Source organism: Oncorhynchus keta, chromosome 19, assembly GCF_023373465.1.
Source record: "Oncorhynchus keta strain PuntledgeMale-10-30-2019 chromosome 19, Oket_V2, whole genome shotgun sequence".
Lineage (NCBI taxonomy): Eukaryota > Metazoa > Chordata > Actinopteri > Salmoniformes > Salmonidae > Oncorhynchus > Oncorhynchus keta.
In genome coordinates this window covers 25,457,031-25,479,909 of record NC_068439.1, presented here as the reverse complement: position 1 = coordinate 25,479,909, position 22,879 = coordinate 25,457,031, and the positions used below count along the sequence as shown (strand labels likewise).

General features: G+C 43.4%; 1 protein-coding gene across 3 annotated transcripts; it reads right to left on the bottom strand.

The window, feature by feature from the left end:
* Positions 1 to 3,285: 3,285 nt before the first annotated feature.
* Positions 3,286 to 21,788, bottom strand: LOC118397659 (RNA cytosine-C(5)-methyltransferase NSUN2-like). 3 transcript variants are annotated; one of them, XM_052470089.1, is made up of 9 exons: positions 21,410 to 21,788; positions 16,195 to 16,268; positions 15,774 to 15,943; positions 15,257 to 15,353; positions 14,827 to 14,990; positions 4,554 to 4,632; positions 4,287 to 4,425; positions 4,140 to 4,179; positions 3,286 to 4,054 (listed from the first exon to the last, which is right to left on the bottom strand). In XM_052470089.1, exons 6-9 carry the CDS (start codon positions 4,611 to 4,613, stop codon positions 3,853 to 3,855), a joined length of 441 nt encoding a protein of 146 aa, XP_052326049.1. In that variant the 5' UTR covers positions 4,614 to 4,632; positions 14,827 to 14,990; positions 15,257 to 15,353; positions 15,774 to 15,943; positions 16,195 to 16,268; positions 21,410 to 21,788; the 3' UTR covers positions 3,286 to 3,852. The 3 variants fall into 3 exon arrangements, with proteins under 3 accessions (XP_052326049.1, XP_052326051.1, XP_052326050.1); XM_052470091.1 differs by having other exon boundaries at positions 14,835 to 14,990; XM_052470090.1 differs by having other exon boundaries at positions 15,257 to 15,328.
* Between the last annotated feature and the right edge of the window lie 1,091 nt (positions 21,789 to 22,879).

Here is a 22,879-nt window from a genome sequence, read left to right as displayed (position 1 = left end):
TTTGAACCTAATTGGTAATATGGTGTCATATTACCAATGTAAGGTCTACACAACAGGTGTAGTTGACCTGACAGTGAAATGCTTACTTACAAGCCCTTAACAAACAATGCAGTTAAGAAAATGGAAATATAACAAATGACTAGGGTGGCTGGAGTCCTTGGCAATTTTTTGTGCCTTCCTCTAACACCGCCTGGTATAGAGGTCCTGGATGGCAGGAAGCTTGGCCCCAGTGGTGTACTGGGCCCTACGCACTACCCTCTGTAGTGCCTTGCGGTCGGAGGCCGTGCAGTTGCCATACCAGGCGGTGATGCAACCAGTCAGAATGCTCCCGATGGTGCAGCTGTAGAACGTTTTGAGGATCTGAGGACCCATGCCACATCTTTCCAGTCTCCTGGGGGGAAATGGGTGTTGTCATACCCTCTTCACGACTGTCTTGGTGTGTTTGGACCATGATAGTTAATTGGTGATGTGGACACCAAGGAACTTGAAGCTCTCAACCTGCTCCACTACAGTCCCGTCGATAAGAATGGGGGCGTGCTCAGTCCTCCTTTTTATGTTGTCCACAATCATCTCCTTTGTCTTGATCACTGTGAGGGAGAGGTTGTTGTCCTGACACCACACGGCCAGGTCTCTGACCTCCTCCCTATAGGCTGCCTCATCATTGCCGGTGATCAGGCCTACCACTGTTATGTCATCTACAAACTTAATGATGGTGTTGGAGTCTTGCTTGGCCATGCAGTCATGGGTGAACAGGGAACACAGGAGGGGATTGAGCACCCCCCCTGAGGGGCCCCTGTGTTGAGGATCAACATGGCATATGTGTTGTTACCTACCCTTACCACCAGGGGGCAGCCCATCAAGATGTCCAGGATCCATTTGCAGAGGGAGGTGTTTCGTCCCAGGGTCCTTAGTTTAGTAATGAGCTTTGAGGGCACTATGGAGTTGAATACTGAGCTGTAGTCAATGAAAGGCATTCTCACGTAGGCGTTCCTTTTGTCCAGGTGGGAAAGGGCAGTGCAATAGAGATTGCATCATCTGTGGAACTGTTGAGGCAGTATGCAAATTAGAGTGGGTATAGGGTTTCTGGGATAATGGTGTTGATGTGAGCCATGACCAGCCGTTCAAAGCACTTCTTGGCTACAGATGTGAGTGCTACGGGTCAGTAGTCATTTAGGAAGGTTACCTTAGTGTTCATGGGCACAGGGACTAGGTGGTCTGCTTGAAAGCATGTTGGTATTACAGACTCTGTCAGGGACAGGTTGAAAATGTCAGTGACGACACTTGCCAGTTGGTCAGCACATGCTCAGAGTACACGTCATGGTAATCCGTCTGGCCCCGCAGCCTTGTTAATGTTGACCTGTTTAAAGGTCTTGCTCACATTGGCTACGGAGAGCGTGATCACACAGTCATCCGGAACAGCTGGTTCTCTCATGCATGCTTCAGTGTTGCTTGCCTCAAAGCGAGCATAGAAGTTATTTAGCTCATCTGGTAGGCTTGTGTCACTGGGCAGCTCACGGCTGTGCTTCCCTTTGTAATCCGTAATAGTTTTCAAGCCCTGCCACATCCGACGAGCGTCGGAGCCAGTGTAGTACAATTCAATCTTAGTCCTGTATTGATGCTTTGCTTGTATGATGGTTCGTCGGAGGGCATAGCGGGATTTCTTATAAGCTTCCGGGTTAGAGTTAGAGTTTCTCCCATATTTCTCTGCAGATCCTCTCAAGTTCTGTCAGGTTGGATGGGAAGTGTCGCTGCACAGCTATCTTCAGGTCTCTCCAGAGATCAGGTTCAAGTCTGTGCTCTGGCTGGGCCACTCAAGCACATTCAGAAACTTGTCCCGAAGTCACTCCTGCATGATCTTGGCTGTGTGCTTAGGATCGTTGTCCTGTTGGAAGGTAAAAATTAAACCCAGTCTGAGGTCCTACGTGCTCTGGGGTAGGTTTTCATCAAGATCTCTGTACATTGCTCCGTTCATCTTTGCCTCGATCCTGACTAGTCTCCCAGTACCTGCAGCTCAAAAACACCCCCACAGCATGATGCTGCCACCACCATACTTCACAGTAGGGATGGTGCCAGGTTTCCTCCAGATGTGACGCTTAGCATTCAGGCCAAAGAGTTCAATCTTTGTTTCATCAGACCAGAGAATCTTGTTTCTTGTGGTCTGAGTCCTTTATGTGCCTTTTGGCAAACTCCAAGCGGGCTGTCATGTACCTTTTACTGAGAAGTGGCTTCCGTCTGGCCAATACCATAAAGGTCTGCAGAGATGGTTGTTCTTCTGGAAGGTTCTCCAAGCTCAAATCAGAGTGACCTTGGTCTTCTCCCTGACCAAGGCCCTTCTATCCCAATTGCTCGGTTTAGCCAGCCAGCCAGCTCCAAGTGTCTTGGTGATTCTATACTTCTTCCATTTTAGAATGATGGAGGACTCTGCGTTCTTGGGGACCTTCAATACTGCAGACATTTTTTGGTACCCTTCCAAAGATCTGTGACTCGACGCAATCCTGTTTCGGAGCTCTGCTGACAATTCCTTTGACCTCATGGCTTGGTTTCTGTTAATATGCACTGTCAACTGTGGGACCGTATATAGAAAAGTGTGTGGAGGTGGACTCCAATCAAGTTGCAGAAAACATTGAGGATCAATGTAAATAGGATGCACCTGAGCTCAATTTTGAGTTTCATAGCAAATTAGGTATTCGTATTTTTATACATATGCAAACATTTCTAAAAACCTGTTTTCACTTTGTCAATGTGTATTGTGTAGGTTGAAGATTACATTTTTTTAAATCCATTTTTGAATAAGGCTGTAATGTAACAAAATGTTTTCCCTTTTCAATCTCCCTCTATATAGCCTATCTAGCCCCTCTCTTTTGCACTGTCTATGGGTGGCCTTTGCTCCCTCTTCCTTATGCCCACATTAGTTTGAGACAGGATGAGAGAAGAGGGGAAGGATGGAAGGGTGGCTAAGGAGAAGAAACATTTTCTCTGTTCTCCCTCTTCCAGTGGGAGAAAAGGGTGGAATGAGAAAGGAGTATACTCTCTTTCCTGGGGTGGCTGCATGGTCGTCATGGCAGCAGAGATTGGTAATAAACAGGAGAGATGTGGCTGATGGGGGGGGTTGTGTATGTTTGTGTAATATGATGCAGTTTAAGTCGCCATGGCAACCACATAAAGGCAGTTACTTTGAGAGATTGTGCATGTTTGTGTGTGTGTGTGTGCGCGTGGGAAGCAGATTTGGGGTTAGATTCAATTTCAATGCACTTCAGAGACTGTATATGAATTTAATATCTTTAATCAATTCCATCTTCCTTACAATGATAGAAAATGAAATAGCCGTTGATAAACATTCAAACATGAACAATAATAATAATTTTAAAAAGTTGTTTGCCAGTGGAGTTCCCTGTTAAAACAAATCAGCAGTAGAAACTAAAATAATTTACTAAAGCGTCGACCCCTGGAGTGTACCAAGTCTGGGGGAGCATGGAAGACCAGGTGCTCGGTCAAGGGGTGGCCTTTCTGCTATGGCAGTGGATTAGAAGTTCTACTGAGCTACCCCACTCATCTCTTCTCCCTCACATTTGGTCTAGCCCTAGTCTGGCCAGCATAGCTCCAGCTCATACAGCACCTCCTCCTCCCTTTCCCTTAATCCCTGTGTCGCAATAGTCTAAAGAGGTTCAACGCCTCACCTATATCTCCACTGATATAAAAACAGAAGGGTGAAACCAATATGGTGGAGACAAAGAGAGGGAAACTTGTTAAGACTAATGAGATACAAATGTATTTCTACTCCTCCCCTCAGGTGCTGGTAAATATCTCCCCTCCCCTGTCAGGTGCTCGTCACCTCTACTTTCAATTCCTCTTTTATGCTGCCATTTTTGTTCCCGTTCTCCGTCTCCACCTTCTCCTCTTCTCCCTGGGCCCCGGTCCCTGTTTGTTCCGGAATACCTCGACCCCCAGCATGCGGAGGTAGTGGAACCTCTCGTTGCGGGGTACAAAAGCTCTGATGGAGGTCTTGCCTCTCCAGCCACACAGCTCTATAGGACACTGTGGACAATGAGGGTTACTGAGGAGATGGTTGGAGAGAGAAAGAGGGTGAATTCTCTGATAACAGTAAATAATACATGGACAGAGACTAAATGGATACTTACCTACTATCAGGCCGATACTTTAGAACAATGCTTCCCATTTCTGTAGAAACAGAAACACTGCATGAACACACACAAAGCCACCACCCTACAGCCACACAGTACAGAACATAGACGGCTTTGAAGGAAAAACAAAAAGCACGACTGTACCAATCTTCTTGGCCTTTTGGTGAGCATCATCCTCCAGGTTGTTGAGGTACGGGTTCTCCTGAGTCAGTAGAATCTTGATGTCCTCAACACTGATTGTGATCATCCTGGAGCAGATGTAGGGGAACAGAGTATAGATACCCTGGAGGAGAGAGGGATGAGGAGGGAGAGAGATTAATGAGTGCGTGTACTCATGTGTACTGCCGTATGTGCGCGTGTGCATTTCCCATGTTATCTGAAAGTCTAGAATATTAATACACGTGTACCTACCTCCTGGGCAAGTCTGAAGACACAGCCAAACTCCTCCTCGTCGCTGTTGAGAGACCACATACACCTCTGTGTTGATCACCTGCAAAACACACAAAATAATTAAATTACAGTGCTTGAGAATAACATCTGTTTCAGCAACATATTTACAGATTGCTTCTGATTTCAATGTTTTGAATAATCGTTTGGATTTCAAATAAGCCATTGCTTCTTACAATATTTTGTCACACATCATTGAGCCAGAACCGTGCTGAGTATTCTGCATGCATGTAAAAACTGAACAAAATGTTTTATTTGTGCATACCTTCCTGATATTCAGTTGCACCCCCTTTTGCCCTCAACAGCCTCAATTTGTCTGGACATGGACTCTACAAAGTTGTCGAAAGCATCCCACAGGGATGCTGGCCCATGTTGATTCCAATGCTTCCCACAGTTGTGTCAAGTTGGCTGGATGTCCATTGGGTGGTGGACCATTCTTGATACACACAGGAAACCCAGCAGCGTTGCAGTTCTTGACACATTGAAACCGGTGTGCTTTGCACCTATACCATAACCTGTTCAAAGGCACTCAAATCTTATGTCTTGCCGCTCTGAATGGCACACATACACAATCCATGTCTCAATTGTCTCAAGGCTTAAAAATCATTCTTTAAACCATCTCCCCTTCATCTACACTGATTGAAGTGGATAACAGATGTCATCAATAAGAGATCATAGCTTTCACTTGGATTCACCTGGTCAGTCTGTGTCATGGAAAGAGCAGGTGTTCTTAATGTTTTGTACAATCAGTGTATATGCATGTACATATATATACAGTACCAACGGTAGTGTATACATTGTATTCTTCAAAGTAGCCACCCTTTGCCTTGATGACAGCTTTGCACACTCTTGGCATTCTCTCAACCAGGTTCACCTGGAATGCTTTCCAACAGTCTTGAAGGAGTTCCCACATATGCTGAGCACTTGTTGGATGCTTTTCCTTCACAAATCCCAAACCATCTCAATTGGATTGAGGTCGGGTAATTGTGGAGGCCAGATCATCTGATGCAGCACTTCTTCACTCTCCTTGGTCAAATAGCCCTTCTATAATGTAGAAAATAGTCAAAATAACAAAAAACCCTGGAATGAGTAGGTGTGTCCAAACTTACAAAAAGGGAGTGGTTATCTGACTGCTTGGAGGCACACACACACATCCACCTGCGCAGGTGCTGAGTGTACTAGCGGGATTTGGGATGAGAGGGGTTTTAGGGAATTCTGGAGACAGGTCATAGAAGGACCAGCAACACACACATTATGGAATAGATTAAGTTATCAATCAAAACCTGTACACTGAACAAAAATATAAAACGCAACATGTAAAGTGTTGGGCCCATGTTTCATGAGACTCCAGACATTTTCCACACGCAAAAAGCTTATTTCGCTTAAATTTTGTGCACAAATTTGTTTATATCCTTGTTAGTGAGCATCTCTTTTGCCAAGAAAATATATCACCTGGCAGGTCTGGCATATCAAGAAGCTGATTGAACATTTTTTTATTTCACCAGGTAGGCCAGTTGAGAACAAGTTCTCATTTACAACTGTGACCTGGCCAAGATAAAGCAAAGCAGTGTGACAAAAACAACAACACAGAGTTACACATGGGATAAACAAACGCACAGTCAATAACTTAATAGAAAAGTATATGTACAGTGTGTGCAATTGCAGTACGATTAGGGAGGTAAGGAAATAAATAAGGCATAGAGGCGAAATAATTACAATTCAGCATTAACACTGGAGTGATAGATGTGCAGATGATGATGTGCAAGTAGAAATACTGGGGTGCAAAAGAGCAAAAAAACAAAAACAATGGGGATGAGGTAGTTGGGTGATGATCAGCATGATCATTACACAGGTGTGCCATGTGTTGGGGATAATAAAAGGCCAATAAAATATGCAATTTTGTCACAACGCCACAAGATGTCTCAAGTATTGTGGGAGCGTGCAATTGGCATGCTGACTGTAGGAATGTCCACCAGAGCGGTTGCCAGAGAATGGAATGTTAATTTCTCTACCAACGTCATTTTAGAGAATTTGGCAGTATGTCCAACCGACCTCACAACCGCAGACCACGTGTAACCACGCCAGCGCAGGAACTCCACATCCTGCTTCTTCACCTGTGGGATCGTCTGAAACCAGCCACCCAGACAGCTAATGAAACTGTGGGTCTGCGCCAATAAAGAATTTCTGCACAAACTTTCAGAAACCGTCTCAGGGAAGTTAATCTGTGTGCTCGTCTTCTTCACCAGGGTCTTGACCTGACTGCAGTACGGCATCGTAACCGATGGCACGCTGGAGAAGTGTGCTCTTCACAGATGAATCCCGGTTTCGACTGTACCGGGTAGATGGCAGACAGCGTGTATGGCGTTGTGTGGGCGAGTGGTTTGCTGATGTCAATGTTGTGAACAGAGAGCCCCATGGTGGTGGTGGGGTTATGGTATGTATAGGCATAAGCTGCAGACAACAAACACAATTGTATTTTATTGATGGCAATTTGAATGCACAGAGATACTGTGACGAGATACTGTGACGACATCCTGATGCCCATTGCCATTCATCCGCCGCCATCACCTCATGTTTCAGCATGATCCCATTTCACAAGGATCTGTACACAATGCCTGGAAGCTGAAAAATGTCCCAGTTCTTTCATGGCCTGTATACCAGACAGGTCACCCATTGAGCATGTTTGGGATGTTCTGGATCGACGTGTACGACAGTGTGTTCCAGTTCCCGCCAATATCCAGCAACTTCACACAGCCATCGAAGAAGAGTAGGACAACATTCCACAGGCCACAATCAACAGCCTGATCAACTCAATGCGAAGGAGATGTCGTGCTGCATGAGGCAAAATGGTCACACCAGATACTGACTAGTTGTCTGATAACTTAAATTAAATGTGTATCTGTGACCAACAGATTCATATCTGTATTGCCCGTCATGTGAAACCATAGATTAGGGCCTAATAAATGTATTTAAATTGACTGATTTCCCTATATGAACTGTAAAACTCTGAAAAACCTTTTAAATTGATCTTTTTTTGTTCAGTGTTCATTACCGTGTAAAGGTAATACTATCTATGTTTGGTCAAAACAGTCTCCCCTCCATACAGGTAGCGCTGATATCAAGCAGCTGCTTACATAGGTTGCAATCCGTCAGAGAACAAATACTCAGTCTATAGGTGGGAAGACCGGGTAGTCTTCAGTTAGGAGGACAAAGGGGTCTTCTTTAAAATCATGCTGAAGTCTTCATTTTTTTATTGGGAAGCCTGGAGCAGAGTCAGAAGATACACACTGTTGGAAATTAACACCCACCAAATGTGGGTAGATTGTCATTGGTAGGGAAGAATGTCTATTTCACCAGGCATGTTGGCGGATGGTCACACAGAGCATTTCAAAAAAATCCAAAGCCCACATGTAGAAAGAAGTTGGTCGAATTGACAAGAAAGGCTTCTAAAGTGTGACTTTCTCCCTCGTGTTTCTTTGCCAGTTACATAATTTTGTTCATATACTAGGTTGTTTTTCAATATTAGTTTGAGTTTGCTGCAACTGCCTTCTGTTAAGAAGACATTGCAGTCAGATTTTCCTTCACAGGGGAGTGTTCAAATTACCACGGTAACGCCCTGTCCCTTAAAGGGGAAGCTGAACATTTGTATCACGTAATGATTGTGCTTGATTGAGTATGTATCACTCCCCAAAACTTTAACTCTTGAACTTTTTGTAATTTCCTGTCATTAAAACACTCAAACATTGTAATTGTTCTAGTAGATGTATTTGTGTGCGTCTACATTTCTAGTTAGGAACATATGTACTCTTTGTAAAATGTCATACATGAGCTGTATCACTCAGCATTTGTGGCAGGGCAGGCACTTTGTTGATTCTGATGTTCAGCTGTAGAACTGTTTCTGTTCTTACTATAGTATTTCAATTATGTATTTTTTTTTTCAATTTAAAGTTTTATTAAGTTTTCTTGTTTTTCAATCAACCAACAAAACACATTCCACATTCACAGATGTGACAGGCTTAAAAAAAAAAAGTCAAAAAATAATAATACATTTGAAAAAATAAAAAATAAAAATACAATTAAAATGAAGTCAAATAAAAACATTTATTTTTCTTAATCTATTTATTTTCCTTGGTGCATACATACATACATACATACATACATACATACATACATACATACATACATACATACATACATACATACATACATACATACGTAAATACATACACACATATACATACATACACACACACACACACACACACACACACACACACACACACACACACACACACACACACACACACACACACACACACACACACACACACACACACACACACACACATGTACTCAAAAACTAAATTAAAATAAAAACACACAAAAAAACATATAACACTTGCAGCAGCACTATCAAGGTTCTTATCAGCTATTTCAAGCATTCGCTGAGACGACGGGCCAATAATTCATTTTTAGGTTTTACAGTACCTTACACAACATGTATCTGCACATTTCCCTAGTCACCCCGTTCACTCTGTCCAGTTTGAAATATAGTTGAATAGTGGAGACCAGAGTCTATCAAACTTGGGCTGTCTCTTGTGGAGGTCATAAGTGAGCTTTTCAAGAGGAAGAAAGTCAACAATCTGGTCAATCCACATTTAAATGTAGGAGGGGTATTAGAGGCCCACAATAGAAGAATACATTTCTTAGCAAAGTATGTAATAGTCATAAGCAAATTCTCTCTGTCAGGATCAAGAACAAAGTCCTGCTGGGCATTAGGAAGATAGATACACGGGGTCATATCAAAATGTACCTCTAGTATTTTCTGTGCAGCAGTATCTGGCACTCTCTACAGCTCCAAAATACATGCATATAGGTTCCACTTTCAGAGGTACATATTTTACAGTTAGGAGACATATCTGTTTTCATTCTATGGAGTCTCAAAGGAGTATAATAAAATTTGTATAAAAATGTGTAATTAGATTCTTTCATTTTTACACTGGTAGAGGAGCAGTATACCCTGTCGCAAACCTCCGCCCATAACTCATCACTGATAGTCAGACCAAGGTCCTTTTCTCAGATTATTTTCAAAGGAGTAAAGGAGGAGCTTCCTTTCTCAGAAAGGAGTCTATAGATGTAAGATATTTTGCCTTTAATGGATTGTGCTGTGACAAGAAGGGTTTCAACTTCATTCAACTGAGTTCTAAACCTCCTCTTGGAGGTAAATGAGGAAATTACATGTCTAATTTGAAGATATTTAAAAAAAAAAATGGGATCTTGGCACATCGAATTCACTGCAGAGCTCTTGAAAGGATTTCAGTGTAGTGGTTTTCTGATGAAATAGGTCTGAAAAGGTCCTGATTCCTAGAGTATGCCAAAGATTAAAGTTGGCATCCCTCAGGGCTTTTGGCAAGTCTGGGTTGCCTACTATAGGTGAGTGAGAACATATTTGGGAGGAAATGCCCAGGTATTTCTTACAGTCCCTCCACGCTAGTAGGGTGCTGTAAATCACAAAGATTTTTGCTATGTTGCCCACTTCACTAAAGTTATTAATGAATATAATTGAGCTTAAGGGCAATGAACCACAGGATTGGGCTTCTATCTGAATCCACGTTGACTCTTGTCTGTTTGTGATCCATGTTAGCATGTTGCGGATTTGGGCAGACCAGTAGTACAATTGAAGGGAGGGAAGGGCAAGACCACCCTTAGATTCAGGTTTCGATAGTGGAAAACTTGATCCTAGGTTTTTTATTGCCCCATATAAATTTGGTGATGCTTTGGTTAGTTGTTTTGAAGAAGGACACTGGGAGATAGCATGGGAGCATCTGAAATAAGTAGTCAGTTTAGGGAGGACGTTCATACGGATTATATTAATTCTTCCTACTAAGCTAATTGGGAGGGAGATCCAGGTTTGGAGATCGTTCTTGATTCGATCCAGGAGTGGAAGATAATTTTCCTTAAAAAGGCTATTCAGATCTGGTGTTATGAAGATCCCGAGGTATTGAAACCCCTGTGTTTTCCATTGGAAAGGACAAAGTGTCTTCATAGAGCTGGTGAGTGTAATATTGAGAGGGCAGACAGTGGATTTGTTAAAATTGATCTTATAACCTGAAAACTTGCCATACTGAGCAATTGTGTCTAAAATGAGAGGGAGGGATTTCTCAGGGTTGGATATGTAGAGCAAGACATCATCCGCGTAAAGCAAAATCTTGTGCTGCAGGCCGCCTGCAGAAACACCCATAATACTTGGATTGCTCCTTATCAGCTCTGCCAGAGGCTCCGCCCCCAACAAGTAGAGCAGCGGGGACAACGAGCACCCTTGTCTTGTGCCCCGTTCCAGAGGGAATCTGTCAGAGTTCAGTCCATTAGTAGTCACCATGGCATTTGGATGAGAGTATAGTGATTTGATCCATTTAATAAAATTTGGGCCCATATGAACTTTTCTAAGACTGAAAACAGAAAGCTCCACTCCATCCTGTCAAACGCCTTCTCAGCATCCAGTGAAGCCAGCAGGACAGGGGTCTTCTGTGTGTTTACTTGATCAATAATATCAAAAATACGGCGAATGTTATCAGAAGAGTATCTGTCTCTAATAAATCCAGTTTGGTCCGCTTTTATTATTTTGGGAAGAAGAGTGTTTAGTCTTTTGGCGAGCAATTTGGTAATTATTTTATAGTCGAAATCCAACAAGCTTATGGGCTGGAAGGACGAGCAGGATAGGGGGTCCTTGTCCTTTTTTAGCAACACTGTAATGCGAGCTGTGTGCATTGAGTCTGGGAGAACTCCGTTTTTGCAAAAATCCTCCAGCATTGGCATGAAGATAGGGCTGAGCTGGGGCCAAAAAGCTTTGTAGAACTCTCTGGGGAATCCATCTGGGCCTGGGGACTTATTAGGTGGCATGGAGGTAATTGCCTCCAGGATCTCCTCAGGAGTGAAGGGGGAGTTGAGATCTTCTTGGTCGGTCACTGATAGTTTAGGTAGCGAGATTCCCTCTAGGAAAGAGTGGAGTTCTGCCTCCGTGTGTTTTCTCTCAAAGGTATATAGTTTGCAGTAAAAATCATGAAAAGTTTAATTGATATTTTTTGGGTCATATGTGACCTCGTCCTCTGCTGTTCGGATAGTCATGATTGTACGCTCTGACTGCTCCTTTTTTAATTGGTAAGTAAGCAATATACTGGGCCTATTGCTATAATTATGGTATTTCTGTTTAGTAAAGAAAACTTTTTTTTTATCTCCCGAGTGTAGTCCAAATTCAGTTTGGCTTTGGCTGCTTTAAGATGACTCCAGGAGGTGCTGTCTAGGGAGTGTTTATGTATTTTTCACAGCATTCCAGCTCCCTCTCAAGATCTCACCTGTGTGCTTCCATTGCTTTTTTCTTAGAGGAAGCATATGCAATTAGATGACCTCTTAGTGTGGCTTTAGCAGCGTCCCACATTGTGGCCGGAGAAACAGGAGAATCTTTATTGTCTTGTGTGTAGTTGTCTATCCATGTAGTTACCAATGTATGGAACACGTCATTTGATAGCATGGAGGTGTTGAATTTCCAGCTCTTTGACCTCGGGATGTTTTTGCAGAGGTCAAAGCGGAGGTGGACAAGGGCGTGATCTGAAAGTGCTATGGGTCCGATTGTACAAGTGGCTGAATTTACGAAACTCTTTGGGATAAAAATGTAATCTATACGGGAGTAGGTGTTATGGACATTAGAGTAGTATGTATAGTCCATAGATGAGCTATTATTCTCTCTCCAGATATCTATCAGTCCCATCTCTTTAGTAAGAGAGTTCAACATCTTTGCAGATCTAGGATTTGTGGTGGGGACTTGAGATGATTTGTCTAGGGTTGGGTTAAGGGTACAATTAAAATCTCCGGCCACCACACCAAAGGAGACACAATGCTCATTGAACAGGGTTATCATTTTTGACATGAAGGCAGGAGTATCTGTATTAGGGGCGTATATGTTTAATATAGTAATTGGTTGACCATATAGTGACCCAGTTATCAAAATAAATCTCCCCTCCGGATCAGATTTGTTTTTGTCAATTATGAATGGAACATTTTTATGGATAAGTATGGCTGTGCCTCTACTGTTTGATTTGAAAGATGAGAAATACACCTGTCCCACCCAAGCTCTGCGGAGTTTGGCATATTCAGTATCACAGAGGTGTGTCTCTTGTAATAGCGCGATGTCTGCTTTTTCCTTTTTTAGAGCACATAGTATATTTTTTTGTTTTATTGCATGCCCTAGACCATGGCAGTTCCATGTCAATAGATTTAAGGTACTAGTCATCGTCATCGAGCAGTAATGGAACTTTAGTGCAAGTCATCGCTGGGTAAAAGTGGATAGTAATTACAGCTGCGTTCACATAAAAGGAAAATAAATGGTGTACATAAAATAATAATCTCTGAACACCCCAGCCGAGTTCCCAAACAACTCGACACATCCCGTTGGATCTATTACCCCCCCCGCTCAGTCTCAATTCTGTGTTCCGAATAAAACAAAAACCGGGAACAGTTAGCAACGCCTCTCTCTCCCCACCAAAGAAATGCCTCATCCTCTCCACCCCGCATTGAGTAAATAACACAGTTGCCCTCGTCCAGACCACAGTAAAAGAGGGGAGAAAAATAAAATCAATAGCCCAGCCTACATATACCTCCCCCAAGGGACATAGGGAACCCCAAGTAATAATAGCAACAAAAAAACAGGGAAATAACATTAGGCTGAAACATTAGTAGGCCTAGGTTAGGCTATACAGCCCATCCCTATCAGTTAAAGGAAAATAAATATAAATTGGACGGCTATAATGACATTTAGGGGGTGGGTCTCTGGATATCGGCTATATGTCGTCTTACCTCCTTTAGTAATGGCATTGATCGCATTTAGTCAATGGTCTGTTTCTCATTGGCCAGGATTGTCTTTCAAAAAACGTTTTGCCTCTTCGGGAGTTTTGAAGTGTCGCAGGGCTCCTTGGTGAAGAATCCTGAGCTCCTTTGGGTATTTGAATCCCCTGAAGATGCCTCGGTCAATGGAGTATTTCTTCACTTCGTCAAATTCTTGGCGCTTTCGGCGTATTCCAGCTGACAGGTCCTGGTGTAAAGCGAGTTTGGCGTTTCCCACTGTGATGGTGTTGTTTTTCGCCGCCTGTAGGACTCGTTCCTTGTCGGTGAATCTCAGGAAACGTATGGTGATTGGGCGCGGTGGTTGTCTGGCTGCTGGTGGGGGCCTCAGTGCTCGGTGAGCTCTCTCAAGTTCTATGGGTCTGTCGGTGGACATGTGGAGCCACTCGTGAAGTTTGTCTTGCAGGTAGCGGATCAGTGGCATGTTTCCCTCTTCTTTTTCGCCCAGATTGAATAGAACACAATTATTCCTTCGCCCCCTGTTTTCCAGGTCCTCTGTTTTCTCTTCCAGATGCTCAATTTTCTTTTTAGCATATGCTATTGTTTCCATGGCATTTGTCAATAAGTTTTCCATGGATAGGATTCGCCCCTCTGCCTCTTGCAGGCGCCCCGCGTTTATGGTTATCTCGTTGTTGATGTCAGGCAAAGCGTTTTCCAGGATTGTCACCTTGCCCCCTATCGCACTGAGCTGAGAGTTAATGGCATCTAATTTAGTGTTTAGTTCTGTACGTTGGGATCTCAACTCAGAAAGGATGTCTTCGACAGAGTGCGAGGTTGGCATTCGTTGTGCCTCGTGGGGGAGTGGGTTCTCTTGCTCCTGGCTAATGGCGCTAGTTTTGTCTGAAGCTAGCTTCTTCTTGGAGGCTTTTTCCGTCGCTAATACTCGAGTCCGGGTAAAAATGTCACCTGTTGTGTCGCCTTTTGTAGCCGCCATGACTTTTTCTTACTAAAGCTAAATGAGTGTGAACTTGGAGTGGAGGTAAGATTAGGAATTGGAAACTACTTGTGCGGAGCTCTTAGTTCATGCGGCCATCTCGTTCAAGGTTCACGTTATCCCCCCTAAATTATGTATTTTAAGATGCATTGGTTAAGAGGCAGGTTAAAACAATGACATAAAATGAAACAATATACCCCATTACTTCTTACTAGTAATACTTTTGTTTTAGAAACATTAGAATGAATGCTCATTCATTTTGGTGATTTTTGGAGTGATTATGGTGGGAAAAATAATTTGGCTGGTAAGAAATCTGTGGTTGGTACATTTTCTTATCTACCTGCCAGTGGCTGGTGGACCAAAAAGTTAATTTCCCACCCTGCACACACTCTCCCTCCCCCATCTCACCCACACACGTTGGGTTCCTTGGTCTGATCGACTAGCTCTTTGGGCGAGTCCTCTCCTGCCTCCTCTCCTCCGTCTCCATCCTCCAGGGGTCTCTCAAGGAGGGGGGTGTCCACTGGAGAGTCCTCTGGCTGGGGCACTGAGCTGGATCTCTGCTCCTTCCTCAACTGGAGAAAATAATCAAAGTTCACTTTTGTGGCAACTTCTCTCTCGTGAATGAGGTACCGGACAGTGTTGCGTTCTATCTGAGATGTGCCTGTGTTAACAAGAAAACAAAGGTGTGTGAAGTGTGCGTGTCCATGTGTGTGTGAAGTGTGCGTGTCCATATGTGTGTGTGAAGTGTGCGTGTCCATGTGTGTGTGAAGTGTGCGTGTCCATGTGTGGACTGTGAGCATTTCTGTGTATGTTCCCGTGCAAGTATGTAGGTGTGTACCTTGGGGATTGTTCTGCTCCAGGACATGGGGGCTTTCTTGACCAGGACAGCTACAAAGAAGCCTCCAGTGTTCTGGTGATGGGGCAGGATCCTCATACTGAATACACATAGATACTGTGTGTGTGTATGTATATATTAAGAGATAAATATGGGCCAAGAGCACCCTCTGCTGGTAGAAATCAAAACACAAAACCAGCAACCCTTCACAGGGATTTGATAGTCTGCCTAGATTTGATTATTTATCTCAGATTACGATCAGATATGTATGCAGCTGTGTGGAAAGGTGAATGTGCACAGGTGTATCAAATACAATGTACATGATTGTCATGAAAGTTGACATCTTAGGCATATTCTAACCAAATAAAGTGGAGCCGGTGGGTGTGTACGAGTTCGTATGTTTATTTATTTTACCTTTATTTAACTAGGCAAGTCAGTTAAGAACAAATTCTTATTTTCAATGACGGCCTAGGAACAGTGGGTTAACTGCCTGTTCAGGGGCAGAACGACAGATTTGTACCTTGTCAGCTCGGGGATTTGAACTTGCAACCTAGTCCAATGCTCTAACCACTAGGCTACCCTGCAGCCCCTCCTCCAGGGGGGAGGGAACATGGTGGGTCTGATCTGTGTGTGGTGGTCGGCTGGCACCTCTGACCAGTCCTTATACCACTGACCCTCTTTAGTCATCAACTAGGAAAGAAAGAGAATGAAGAGAGAATAAGTATGTGTGAGAGGTAGTTGTAGATGGGGGGGAGGAGGAGAAGGGAGAAAGCAAAATCTAAAACTGTCTCAATCTGTCATCAATAAACTGACAAGTTTGTGGAATATCATGAATATTGTAGTGGCTAGACTCTCATGCCTATCAAGTACCTCTAGTAGCTGCTAGCAGTGACTGTTAGGCATGAGGTGGAGCTCATGTGGTCCAACAGTTATATATATACCTTCCATTTGGTGACTCCAGACATCCATTTTAACCCTGGGAGATCAGCGGACGCATCTGCCAACTCTAACGCACCTGGGGAGAGACAAAGGAGATGAGGCAGTTATCACCGGTGTGGGTGTGTCTGAGACACTGGATTTGTGCATGCATATGTGTGTGTGTTACTCTTCTCCAGTACTGTTGCTATGACAGCTTCGTCCTCTACAGTGTTTAGTGAACAGGTAGAGTAGACCATCCTCCCTCCTACAGCTAGCTGCTCCACACCATGCACTGCTATACGGATTTGGAGACACACAATCCAAAATCAAATCTAAAATCGCCTTTCTATTTCGCAACAAAGCCTCCATCACTCGCCTGCCAAACTAACCCTAGTAAAACTGACTATTCTACCGATCCTCAACTTCGGCGATGTCATCTACAAAATAGCTTCCAATACTCTACTCAGCAAACTGGATGCAGTCTATCACAGTGCCATCCGTTTTGTCACCAAAGCCCCATACACTACCCACCATTGCGACCTGTACGCACTCGTTGGTTGGCCCTCGCTTCATACTCGTCGCCAAACCCACTGGCTACAGGTTATCTACAAGTCTCTGTTAGGTAAAGCCCCGCCTTATCTCAGCTCACTGGTCACCATAGCAGCACCCACTCGTAGCACACGCGCCAGCAGGTACAGTGGGGCAAAAAAGTATTTAGTCAGCCACCAATTGTGCAAGTTCTCCCACTTAAAAATATGAGAGGCCTGTAATTTTCATCAAAGGTACACTTCAACTATGACAGACAGAATGAGAGAAGAAAATCCAGATAAATCACATTGTAGGATTTTTAATGAATTTATTTGCAAATTATGGTGGAAAATAAGTATTAAGTCTTCACAAGGTTTTCACACACTGTTGCTGGTATTTTGGCCCATTCCTCCATGGTGATCTCCTCTAGAGCAGTGATATTTTGGGGCTGTTGCTGGGCAACACGGACTTTCAACTCCCTCCAAAGATTTTTTATGGGGTTGAGATCTGGAGACTGGCTAGGCCACTCCAGGACCTTGAAATGCTTCTTACGAAGCCACTCCTTCGTTGCCTGGGCGGTGTGTTTGGGATCATTGTCATGCTGAAAGACCCAGCCACGTTTAATCTTCAATGTCCTTGCTGATGGAAGGAGATTTTCACTCAAAATCTCACGATACATGACCCCATTCATTCTTTCCTTTACACGGATCAGTCGTCCTGGTCCCTTTGCAGAAAACCGCCCCAAAGCCTGATGTTTCCACGCTTCCATGCTTCACAGTAGGTATGGTGTTCTTTGGATGCAACTCAGCATTCTTTGTCCTCCAAACACGACGAGTTGAGTTTTTACCAAAAAGTTATATTTTGGTTTCATCTGACCATATGACATTCTCCCAATCTTCTTTGTGGATCATCCAAATGCTCTCTAACAAACTTCAGACGGGCCTGGACATGTACTGGCTTAAGCAGGGGGACACGTCTGGCACTGCAGGATTTGAGTCCCTGGCAGCGTAGTGTGTTACTGATGGAAGGCTTTGTTACTTTGGTCCCAGCTCTCTGCAGGTCATTCACCGTGTGGTTCTGGGATTTTTGCTCACCGTTCTTGTGATCATTTTGACCCCACGGGGTGAGATCTTGCGTGGAGCCCCAGATCGAGGGAGATTATCAGTGGTCTTGTATGTCTTCCATTTCCTAATAATTGCTCCCACAGTAGATTTCTTCAAACCAAGCTGCTTAGCAGATTCAGTCTTCCCAGCCTGGTGCAGGTCTACAATATTGTTTCTGGTGTCCTTTGACAGCTCTTTGGTCTTGGCCATAGTGGAGTTTGGAGTGTGACTGTTTGAGGTTGTGGACAGGTGTCTTTTATACTGATAACAAGTTCAAACAGGTGCCATTAATACAGGGAACGAGTGGACAGAGGAGCCTCTTAAAGAAGTTACAGGTCTGTGAGAGCCAGAAATCTTGGTCCTTCTGTAGCTCAGTTGGTAGAGCATGGCGCTTGTAACGCCAGGGTAGTGGGTTCAATTCCCGGGACCACCCATACGTAGAATGTATGCACACATGACTGTAAGTCGCTTTGGATAAAAGCGTCTGCTAAATGGCATATATTATTATATTATTATAAATCTTGCTTGTTTGTAGGTGACCAAATACTTATTTTCCACCATAATTTGCAAATAAATTCATAAAAAATCCTACAATGTGATTTTCTGGATCTTTTTCCTCATTGTGTCTGTCATAGTTGAAGTGTACCTATGATGAAAATTACAGGCCTCTCTCATCTTTTTAAGTGGGAGAACTTGCACAATTGGTGGCTGACTAAATACTTTTTTGCCCCACTGTATATCTCACTGGTCACCCCCAAAGCCAATTCCTCCTTTGGTCATGTTTCCTTCCAGTTCTCTGCTGCCCATGACTGGAACGAATTGCAAAAATCTCTGAAGCATCTCCCTCACTAGCTTTAAGCTAGTTGAGCTTTAAGCACCAGCTGAGCTTTAAAGTTGGTGCTTAAAGTTGAGCTTTAAGCACCAGCTGTCAGATCACTGCACCTGTACTTGGGCTGTTTACAGATAGGCTATCTACCTACCTCATCCCCATACTGGTATTTATTTATTTTGCTCCTTTGCACCCCAGTATCTCTACCTGCACATTCATCTTCTGCCGATCTACCATTCCAGTGTTTAATTGCTACATTGTAATTACTTCGCCACCATGGCCTATTTATTTCCTTAACTTACCTCATTGGCACTCACTGTATATAGACTTTTTGTTTTGTTCTACTGTATTATTGACTGTATGTTTTGTTTATTCCATGTGTAACTCTGTGTTGTAGTATGTGTCGAATTGCTACACTCTTATCTTGGCCAGGTCGCAGTTGCAAATGAGAACTTGTTCTCAACTAGCCTACCTGGTTAAATAAAGGTGAAATAAAAATAAAATCAGCCTTCCCACACAGGAACTCCAACAGCGTGGTTTCAGACTGCTTATCTGTTTTTTTAATTGTACCTTTATTTAACTAGGCAAGTCGGTTAAGGACAAATTCTTATTGACAATGACGGCCTACCCCGGCCAAACACCGACAATGCTGGGCCAATTGTGCGCCGCCCTGTAGGACTCCCAACCACGGCCGGATGTGATACAGCCTGGATTCTAACCAGGAACTGTAATGACACCTCTTGCACTGAGATGCAGTGCCTTAGATCGCTGCACCACTCTGGAGTCCCAAATGTAAACCTATTAAACATGGTCTATTTCACTTGCTTTGGCAATGTAGACTAACAAAAGTTAGAAGAAACAAAAAGTATTCGAAATTAACAGTAAATTTGTGTGAGTGATGGAGTCCAGGCCTTGGCATTGTGGGACCAGTCAGACTCAGTATTTGACCTGGGAGAGTTACTTTACCCACAGTCTCATTCTTGTAGTCACACTTGTTTCCCCTACTAAAAACAAACAAGCAGTAGCCTGCCCTGTATAGCAACCAATCATTGGACAGACAGGGTAGAACCATGAGGTTTATATAGCTCCATATAGCTGACTGTCTAGATATCATGTCGAGTTCTGACAGTCAAACACAAAACCCCCAGATGTTTTGTCTCCCCCTGCCTTTCTTTCTCCCCTACTTCTCTCTCAGCTAAGCAGGTTAACTCTTTGATGACCACCAGGCGACATCACAGAGGCTGCGGTCATAGAACAGTGTGTACTTCTGTCCGTCCTCTGTGACTGTCTGCAGTCTGGGGATGCAGGAGGCATCGTGGTTCACCACCATGATATAGAGGGGCTGTCTCTTAGCCTGGTGTACCGGCCAGTAGCAACGCTTGTTGTCCATGTCATTGGCTATCACAAAGCCCTCTGCAAAGCAGAAGGTAGAGCGAAAGAGAGATGTCCAGGACTACAATGTGTTGTTAGTGTATTATTCCTTTTCAGAAAAGATACATTCAGCAACTTATGGCCTTTTATATTTACACACTCCAATGGATCATGTGGTTTTTTTTAGATCATATTTTTGCACACGTTACCAAGGAAGGGTATGTCCATATCAGAATGGAGCATCTCCATCAAGTGGGCTGTCTTGGATCCAGGAGCAGCACACATGTCCAGAATCCTCCTGCTCATGTTGGTGAGCCACGCTAGCTCATCTGGGTACCAACGCAAAAAGGGTTAGCGGCTGTAATGCCGCGTTCACTATATAGTCAGGAACTAGGGAACTCCAAAATGTCCGACTTGCTAACTGGTTGTAGTTATACACGTACCGGGTTCAACCAGTTAGCAAGTCGGAAATGTTCTGCCCATCGATCACAACCTCCTGGATCTCCTTGAAGTACTCGTTTTTCAGACAGTGGAGGACCTACTTGGCATGGCTACAGATGGACAACACATTCCTTTCAATGCATTTTAGAGGTTTAATAGAGGGTGTTTTGGACAACAGTCTTCATAATTGTGGATCCTGATGTAGAGCAAGAGTAGCCTGGTCCTAGACCTGTGTACGCTGTCTCACTACCCCCCCTTATCAATTTCAATTTTGTTCTCATTACACAGGCTGAGAAAGATCACTTTTATTAGTGCACTGTAGCAAAACAGAAAATGTTTGGCAAAGAATCAAGTGTTTCTATTGGACAAATTTAGATGTGTTCCTCACCGATTGATACCATTTTCTTCATAGTGAATACACCCCTGACCTGATGGCAGAGGTCTGGCTAAGTAGATTCCCTTCCATACCTCTTGTATCCAGTGATGCAGATGGTGGTTCTCCTTTTTTTTAAACTAGGCAAGTCAGTTAAGAACAAATTCTTATTTACAATGACGGGCTACCGGGGAACAGTGGGTGAACTGCCTTGTTCAGGGGCAGAATGACAGAGTTTTACCTTGTCAGCGATTCAATCCCAGCAACCTTTTGGTCACTGGCCCAATGCTCTAACCACTAGGCTACTAGCTCATTGACATGCCAATGAATGGTCATTGGAGTCGGCAAGACAGCACAAAGACATCTGGGACCAAAATACAATAGCTAAATTAGTTAAGCACGTCAACAAGGTATGATAAGCAATGAGATGTGCGATAGTAATCCAATTAAAGTTGCTGGCTCGCTATGGAGAAATTAAATCTCTCTTTGACTTGGCATAACGTTACAGTAATTTGAAGCTAAGTTAGTTAGGTAGGTACAGTAACGTTCCGCTAAAGTTAGTCGGCTATCTATGATTAGCTATCAAACCTTACATCATTGTCCGTACTATCCCTTCCACCAGGCTTGCTATTGTGATGCTGCTTCTTTCTCTGTCGACTTCTCTTCCCCGTGTCGGAAACACAAAACCACTCTGGATATTAAACTACAAAGCCGAAAATTGGTGTCGTCAACATTTTACTAACAGCGTGATTGAACTGCGAATGGTGTTGCACTCGCGTACTGCCTCTGACGAACACACATTGCTCGGTCGTCACTAGTTAACCCAGCCATAAACCCCGCCTATATCATTTATCTTATTAAAATCGGATTTTAAACCTAACCTTAACCACAATATTATCCTTATACCTAACCGTAAATTATTAACAAAAATCACATTTCTGTTTTCACGAAAACATTACTGTGGCTGTGTTATTTAGCGGAAACCACACTACTCGCGGACCCATTTGAGACCCCAGTTTGTCAGCCAGCAGTTTATGGGTGACCATGTATTCGCCAGAGAGAAAAAAAAATGTCAGTGCAACATTTCAGCCAACTGGAGACAGACAGACAGTGACATATTATATGTGAAAATTGCTTGATGTCCATGCCCACAACAATTAGTTTTTTTGTGTGCACTGACACCCCTTTCTCCAAAGAATGTCCGATAGTGGCTTATTCTTCGCCAGTATAGGAAACGATCATGTCTGAACAAGAGATACGAATTTAGAACAAAAACTCCATCTTTTGCCAACATGTGTAATTGAATTAATCTAAAAGTACTGCATTTTCACATCTTTAACCACAATTGAATGGTTTCTCTTGAACACACCCCAAAATCAGGTCTATAGAATGTGGGGATTCGATTAATATCGCCCGGGCGCCCATGTAGGCGTATTTGAAAGGGTGAAAGTTGATTGCATTCGTTTTGGAACGGGTTGCTTCCGGTGCGTAAGTAAACCAGGTGCCCGGTTCAAAACCCACGGCGAAATCGTCTCAAAACAAACAAAAGTGACATAAGGAGTAATGAGTAGGTGATTGCTTTGATAAAAACGCGTTATCTGCCTTCAGGATGAAAACTACTATGAAAATTAAAACATGGAAAATAAATGTTTTATATTTCTGCATGGTACACGATGCTTCCTTGTTGGCAACACGACCGAGCAGCGCAGAATACTGTTCAATCCGAGAAGGGCGCTCCTCCCTCACCGTTTTTACACAGCACGTCACAGGCCAGGGTCCGGTGCCCTATGGCTCAGAATAATCTAATCCGCCCAATGAGTTATATACAGTATGCACTATTGGGTTTTTTAGTTGAATAACATTGTTCAATCTTATATCTATTGATTTATTTGGATCCAGGCTCCTTTAATTAAGTTACATTCAAGGGGCTTTATTGGCATGGGAAACACATGTTTACATGTTGTTGATTTGTCCCACTGCATTGCTTTATTTTGGCAAGGTCCCAGTTGTAAATGAGAACGTGTTCTCAACTGGCCTACCTGGTTAAATAAAAGTTGTAAAAA

Bases quoted from the DNA above. Each gene is read 5' to 3' on its own strand.
- LOC118397659 (XM_052470089.1), bottom strand. From the start codon at position 4,613: ATGTGGTCTCTCAACAGCGACGAGGAGGAGTTTGGCTGTGTCTTCAGA. The intron at 4,426-4,553 runs GTAGGTACACGT...TCTCTCCTCCAG, and splicing joins TCTTCAGACTTGCCCAGGAG to GGTATCTATACTCTGTTCCC. The intron at 4,180-4,286 runs GTACAGTCGTGC...CTGTTTCTACAG, and splicing joins CCAAAAGGCCAAGAAGATTG to AAATGGGAAGCATTGTTCTA.